This window comes from Epinephelus fuscoguttatus, linkage group LG13, assembly GCF_011397635.1.
Source record: "Epinephelus fuscoguttatus linkage group LG13, E.fuscoguttatus.final_Chr_v1".
Classification (NCBI taxonomy): domain Eukaryota; kingdom Metazoa; phylum Chordata; class Actinopteri; order Perciformes; family Serranidae; genus Epinephelus; species Epinephelus fuscoguttatus.
In genome coordinates this window covers 37482360-37490251 of record NC_064764.1, presented here as the reverse complement: position 1 = coordinate 37490251, position 7892 = coordinate 37482360, and the positions used below count along the sequence as shown (strand labels likewise).

The 7892-nt window shown below is 36.9% G+C and overlaps 1 protein-coding gene across 1 annotated transcript; it reads right to left on the bottom strand.

The window, feature by feature from the left end:
• Nucleotides 1-476: 476 nt before the first annotated feature.
• Nucleotides 477-1403, bottom strand: LOC125899296 (olfactory receptor-like protein OLF4). Its single transcript, XM_049593483.1, has one exon. It carries the CDS (start codon nucleotides 1401-1403, stop codon nucleotides 477-479), a length of 927 nt encoding a protein of 308 aa, XP_049449440.1.
• Between the last annotated feature and the right edge of the window lie 6489 nt (nucleotides 1404-7892).

The window sequence follows — 7892 nt, the reverse complement described above, 5'->3', positions numbered from 1 at the left end:
TGTGATGTGCAATAAAACAAGAGAACCATTTCTGAAACACATGCATGTACACACTCTCAGTGTTGTGTTAACACATTAGCTGTCTGCATTTATACAATATATATATTATATGCTGAATTTCAATATTTAACTTGACCAATACACCCTGATCCAATGATACAAATATGAATGTTATTACGTGTAAACAGGGTTCAGGTTTGCTTCTTAAATTCATGTACAGTAAAATAAAATACAGAGAACAGTCTAAATGCAAGTTGTGATGATCTGATAATGTAGAATTTTTTTTTTAAATTAACCACAGAAATTTGGAGTTGGATTGTTCAAGCTGAGGTCATTGTTTGCCATTTTCATAAAAGGGACTCTTTACTGTTTGTGATGGAAATAAGTGTGTATATAGAAATACCTTTCAAAAACTCACATCTCTGCATCATTATTTCAGAAGAAATGACTGTACGTCAATAATCAGTGATAATACATCAAAACTTTTTGGCTGGACAGAACAACCTTTTGAGGTGTTTAGAAATTTCCTTCATTTTGAGCCCGTATATGAGTGGATTAAGCAAAGGATGATACAAAACTATTTGTAACATCATTATGAAGCGTGCAGTTTTTGGAAAATTAGATTCCAGTCGAGCTATACTGATGTCATACGCACTCAAACAGGAGAAACTAATTAAGACCAGCAGATGAGGTAAACAGGTATCTGCAGCTTTTTTTCTGACTTCTTTACAACTTCGATAGGCTATAACAAATATCTTTGTGTATGTAAAAACTATGAAAAGCAAGGGCAGAATTGCGAGATCAATCAAAGCAATAACACCATATATAGAAATTACTTTTGACTGTGCACACTGAAGTCTGTAAATTGCATTGTTACAAAATATTCCTGGTAAAGTAAAGTGACACAGTTTTGCTTGAGCACTCAGTATTGTTGGGAGTGCAATATGACTGGCAGGTATAAGCCAAGCAAAAAACAGGATAATACTCACTGTGGTTTTTGTCATGATAGTTGGATATTGCAGAGGTTTACATATAGAGACATACCTGTCATAGGCCATGCCTGACAACAGTAAGAACTCTGAACTGCCTGGAGAGTAAAATGCATGAAACTGAAGGAGGCAGGCTGAATAAGATATAATCTGTTTTTCAGATAAAAGGTCAACCAACAGCTTTGGATAGACAACAGTGGTGAAAATGACACAGTTTAGTAACAAAGCAGCAATGAAAACGTACATAGGCTCATGCAGGGTTTTTTTTGTCCATATGAGATACACGATAGAAGAATTACAGCATAATATCAGCATATATACCGTGAACATAATCAGAAAATAAAGATATCTGTATTTCTGTAAATCCACATACCCATCAAGAGTTATATATGTTACATTTAACTCATCCTCCATTAATGTTATCTAAAACTAAATGCTGAGTAATAAAACAGGCAGATTTTATAACAAGCAAACATGAATTACATTTTTTAAACTTTCACTTACATGAAAATACTAACCCGCTCAGAACAGTACTGAGTGTCTTACCAATTCACAGATAGCTGACCCTGACATGCACCTGGTGTGTGTTCATCTACAAAATTCAGAAGTGAACTGTTTGAATCTGTGGAAAGTTTTTATTAAATTGCTTCATCCTCCAAGGATCTCATTAAATTTTCCACCAAAGTAGATACTAAAAAACTTCATGAAATTCTGGAGGCCTGAAGCTACAGCATAGTTTGACCTTGTTTTTGAGCCCCATTTCAGTTTTTCATCCTCAAAATATTGGCAGTAATAAATCGGTACAGCTTTGTATCTCAATATTTCTGTGTGGTTATATTGTATCGTCACAGTGCCAAGTATTGTTTTTTTATTATATTCAAATATTTTCAAGGCAATACTTTTAATATTTTCAAAACATTATCGATTGCTTTTTCAGTCCACTGAATACATTTTGCTGCTTCGAAAAAATGTCTGCAAGATTTCATTGATTGCTTAGTTGCAAAAAAAAACAAGAAAAAAAGAAAAACAAAACAAAACAACAACAAACAAACAAATGTGAAATTCTATTAGGACCCTTATTTCCAGGGCTGGTAACTGCGGTTAATCCACAGACTAGTTAATAACATGTCGGGCAGGAAATCCAAAGTGTGGGATCATTTGAGAAGGTGAAGGACGAACCCAAGGTGATATGTAAACTCATCTTCATTGATCAGCTACAAACATGACATATCATCTGAAACATGGAAGTAGCTACATGCCCATTAGCCCACAGCGTCATTAACAGGCGGCTCGCTCAGTGTGTGACGTGCACTTGTAAATAAAATATAGGCCTATATTAATGAAGGTTCATTGGCTCATCTGTTTTACTAATGCAGCACCTTCATATAACGTAGATCACATACACATACTACTATAATTTGGCTTTCAACATAACTACACTCAGAGAGGGACCTCATAGTTCCTGCTTCACAAGTTTCTGTTGTTATTCTAACCAACTACATGTGCTCAGAGGACTTCCCTTCGAGGCCATCTTTGATTTGGCTTTCTTCTTTGCAGTTATCTCTGTTGTCAGCCATTATGTTTTGTGTGTTCTTACACACAAAGACAAAAGCCCAGTTCAGGCTTTGCGATAATAATAATAATAATAATAATAATAATAATAATAATAATGATAATAATAATAAGTTTATTTGTATAGCACCTTTCAAAACCAAAGTTACAAAGTCATTTACAATAAAAACAAAAACAATTAAACAAATAAAAGTGAGTATTAAGAAGTGATTTAAAAGAGGACAGTGAATAGGGCTCCTATGCTGTGGAACTCCCTGCCTGGAGATCTCAGGCAGGGAGTTCCACAGCATAGGGGCCCAAGTGGCAAAACCTCAGTCACCTTTAGTGACAAGTTAAGACTTTGGAACCATGAGTAGGGCCCTGCCGGAGGATCTCAGGCAGCGATCAGGCTCGTAAGGAGTTAGCAGGTCACATATATAGGCAGGAGCCTGACCATTCAAGGCTTTAAAAACAAGCATAAAATCTTAAAATCAATTCTAAAACCCACGGGTAACCAGTGAAGGGCAGCAAGGACGGGTGTGATGTAATCACTTCTCTTACTACGAGTTAAAAGCCTGGCTGCAGCGTTCTGTATCAGTTGTAGTCTTTGAATGTTGCGCTTGCTAATTCCGGAATAAAGTGCATTGCAATAATCAAGTCTGGACATGATAAAAGCATGGCTCACCTTTTCTTAGTCGTGGGAGAAAGGAATGACCTGATTTTTGTAAGATGTCTCAGTTGTGCAAAGCAGGACTGCATCACTTTAGTCACCTGAGCATCGAAAGATAGTTATACCTCCTAGGTTACACCAGCAGTGCTAGGATCAGCAGGAGTAATTATGATCACTTCTGATTTGGAGTCATTCAGCTGTAGAAAAGTTTTGAACATCCAATTTTTGATTTCAGTCAGGCAGGATAAAATGCGTGAAACATCCGTGGTACCAGGTGTCAGAGGGACATACAGTTGGGTGTCATCCACGTAGCAGTGGAAATCAATGTCAAATCTGCAAAGGATTTGCCCCAGGGGTAGCATGTATATAGTAAACAAGAGGGGACCCAAGATAGACCTCTGGGGCACACCACAAAAGAGAGGAGCACAGGAGGAGGAAGCATCTCCCAGTATTACTGAAAATGACCTGTTAGACAGATATGAAATAAACCAGTCAAGCGCCACATCACTGATGCACACACTGTTTCTCAGTCAGCTGATCAAAACATTGTGATCCACAGTATCAAAGGCTGAGCTAAGGTCAAGAAGAATTAAAATGGAGCACAGTCCAGAGTCTGCTGCAAGCAACAAATCATTTGAAACCCTGACCAGAGCCGTCTCATTGCTGCGAAGAGCGCGGAAACCAGATTGGAATTTTTCAAAAATCTGATTGTCATTCATAAAAGAAATCAGCTTTATCTAAAACCTTAGATAAAAATGGTATCTTGGAAATAGGCCGAAAATTGCTTAAAACAGAGGGATCAAGAGAGGGCTTCTTCAAAAGAGGGTAAACAATGGCATGTTTAAAATAGGAGGGAAAAGTCCCAGAAGACAGAGAGCAGTTGATAATTGCTGAAATATCTGGAGCAACCTTCTGAAACACAGCTTTTAAAAACCAAGTGGGGATGCAATCTGAAAGGCAGGTGGATGATTTAGAAAGTTCAACTGTGCGTTCCAGGGTAGACAGAGAGACTTCATTAAAATGGTTTAGCATTGACGGGGGGCAGGAATCAACATCAGGCTCTCTGAGTTCAGTGGTAAAATGTTGACAGATCTCCTTAATTTTATTGGTGAAATGATTTATTTATTGTTCGCATAACTCAGGGGAGGGTTCAACAGGCTGGCAAGGCAGGGGACCAATTGCCGATTTTATTGTTTTAAAAGAGGATTCTGGGATTATATTGATTTGCAATGATTTCAGAAAAATAAGTGTTTCTTGCTTCTTTGATGTTGTGCTGATAAAAGAACATTAAATCCTTGAGAGAAACAAGGGAAGCACTGAGTTTCTCTTCCCCACTTCGTCTCTGCCTTCCTGCATTGCCTCTTGCAGCAAAGGGCCACAGGCTGGATTCGAACCCGGGCCGCTGTGGCAACAGCCTTGTACATGGGGTGCCTGCTCTACCACTAAGCCACCAACGCCCCATGCATTGCCTCTTTTAAATCCTTATATCCTCATTTAGCCAAGGCAGAGAGGAAGGTTTCATCTTCTTGTATCTGACCAGAGCTATGGAGTCCAAGATATTAGTGCAGCAGCTGTTAAAAGCACTGAACAGCATGTCTACCGTGAGGTTATGTCCACTACTGTTGAAAAGTGTGTTTGTGGTAGTGAAGGCTTGACAGAAGGATGAAACAGAAAGTGAGTATAGGGGACGGGAGCGAATAAGAGTGGTCGGTTTGGAGTCGGGACAGAAGAGAGGAATCCCGAAAAGCACAGCACAATGGTCAGAAGCAGCAAAATCAATCAAGTTCACATCATCCACACAGAAACAATGGTAGATCACAAGATCCAGTGTATGCCCTTTGACATGGCTGGGATGCTTTACATGCTGGGTCATTTTAAAAGAATCTAAAAGTTCAGAAGCAAACGAAGAGGAAGAACGGCAACAAACATGGATATTAAAATCACAGAGGAAGAGGACTCTGTCATATTTTATCATAATGACTGATAAAAGATCTGAAAATTCCTGTATAAAACCAGAAGTAAATTTTAACGGTCTATAGATTAAAAAACATAAAAAGGGTAAGATATTCGTCACGAGAAAACTAAGACTTTCACATGTAGAAAAACGGCCAAGCGATACTGGAGAACAGCTAAAATCATTTCTGTTTATAAACCAGGATTCTGTGATGATAAAACAAGTCAATATTATTGGTCATGATAAAATCCTGGCAGATAAAAGACTTATTTGTGAGGGATCTTACAATAAGTAAACAGAATTTAGCTGATTCAACAGTAGGGCTTGAAGACGTGGTTTTAACTGTAAGGAGGTTATTTCTGTGTGGAGTGTGAGAAGCTTTTGGAATTACACACTGCCTTTCAGTGATCCTGACACATACGGATAAATAAGTGAAAGAAACATGACTAGCAACAGCAGGACCCGCGTTGTCAGTGACAGGGCTGTGACATACAGAGTCAGGGAACTGGGCAGGGTCTTGCTGTTGAAAATATCAGTCAAGGCTAAGAGCAATAAAATTAATAAAACTGATGAGGCGTTGAGACTTGCAATTACTTGAAACGTGGTGGTCGGCAATGTTCAGAAAACCTGCCAATTCACACCAGTCTGACTAGACTAGATGAAATATGAATACAAGACGAATCCTCGCTGTATTTCCGTTCTGATTTTCAGCTTTTCAGGCCTTAGCTAAGTGAGACCACCCTGATGACATGAGCTCAATGTTCTGTTTCTGTTTCGTTTCAACTTTCTGAAATGGTTTCATCTCAACACGTGTGAATTAATTACCAACCCCTGTTATATCAAAAACTCCAAAATCCTTTAATCTTTACAATTAATATGGTAATTTTGGTTATAATTCAGATTTATTGGCTATCATATTTTCTTTTTCGGAAATCGTGCTTCACAAGGTGATTTACTGTAAATTAAATCAGATTATTTCATATAATTAACAATTATTCAATTGATAGGCAGAATGAGTTGAGAAGTTATTCTTTTTCTAATATCAAAAGTAAAACACTTGATAGAGCGATATAGGTGGCTGAGACATCCATAGGTTCTCTTAACAACAGAGTCAATATGAAGTTTGAAAGAGAGTTCCGGGTCAAGCCAAAGTCCAAGATATTTGAAGGAGCTGACAGTCAAGAGGTGAACCATCATCAAAATTAATTTGCAAACTGTGGGAATGTGAGTAATTGTAACGTGTGTGAAATAACATGCTGCAAGACTTCTTCATGTTTAGTACAAGTTTGTTGTTGAAAAACCATTTTTGGACCAGGCTGAAATCTGACTGTAGAGTATTCTGGATTTGAGATGTATTAGTGTGAGATGTATAAATGACAGTATCATCAGCATGATGAACAGAACATTGAGAATATATACTTGGTAAATCATTAATAAAAATGGAAAAAAGAAGTGGACCTAAGGTAGAACCTTGCGGAACACCCTTTTCAACAATTAAATAATCAGACTGAGAACCCTGAATAGCAACACATTGACGTCTGTTATGAAGATATGAATTAAACCAAAAGAGAGCGTGTTGTGAAAAACCAATAGAATATAGCTTGTCAAGGAGGAGGTAGTGGTCGACCATATCAAAAGCTTTGGAGAGATCAATAAATATTGCACCGGTGAGTTGGCCTTTATCAAAGGAGGAGAACACATCTCTGGTGAATTTTAAGAGAGCTGTAGTGGTGGAATGCTTGGATCTGAAACCTGATTGGAATGGAGAAAGAATATTAAATAAATGTATGTACTGTGATAGTTGAATGAAGATGAGTTTCTCAAAAATTTGAGCAACAGAACAAATAATAGAAATTGGGCGGTAGTTATTCATGTCAGTTGGATCTCCAACTTTGAAAAGGGGAGTAACTCTGGCACATTTCCATATGGAAGGAATTGAGCAGATAGACAATGAAAGATTAAATAGATCTGCAAGGGGATACATTAATACATCTGCAGCTATTTTAAGAAATTTGCCATCTAAACCATCAGGGCCAGCACTGGAGCAGTGTTTGAGCTCATGTATGGCATGAAAGACATCAATGGGAAGAATTTTGATAAAAGATATATACATATATATATATATATATATATATATATATATATATATATATACACACACACACACACACATACATACATATATATAGAAAAATATAAAAAGCATAATTAGAAGGCTACCAAAACCAAACAAATTTTATTTTATAGCGATTATACACTTATATAAACATTTTAATGGATAGAATATTCAGATTCAGATTCAGATTGACAATAAACCATGCCAAATATTACACACTGGCCCTTTAACACATTAGCTGTCTGCATTTATACAATATATATAATATGCTGAATTTCAATATTTAACTTGACCAATACACCCCTGATCCAATGATACAAATATGAATGTTATTACGTGTAAACAGGGTTCAGGTTTGCTTCTTAAATTCATGTACAGTAAAATAAAATACAGAGAACAGTCTAAATGCAAGTTGTGATGATTTGATAATGTAGAATTTTTTTTTTAATTAACCACAGAAATTTGGAGTTGCATTGTTCAAGCTGAGGTCATTGTTTGCCATTTTCATAAAAGGGACTCTTTACTGTTTGTGATGGAAATAAGTGTGTATATAGAAATATCTTTCAAAAACTCAAAAGAAATGACTGTACGTCAATAATCAGTGATAATACA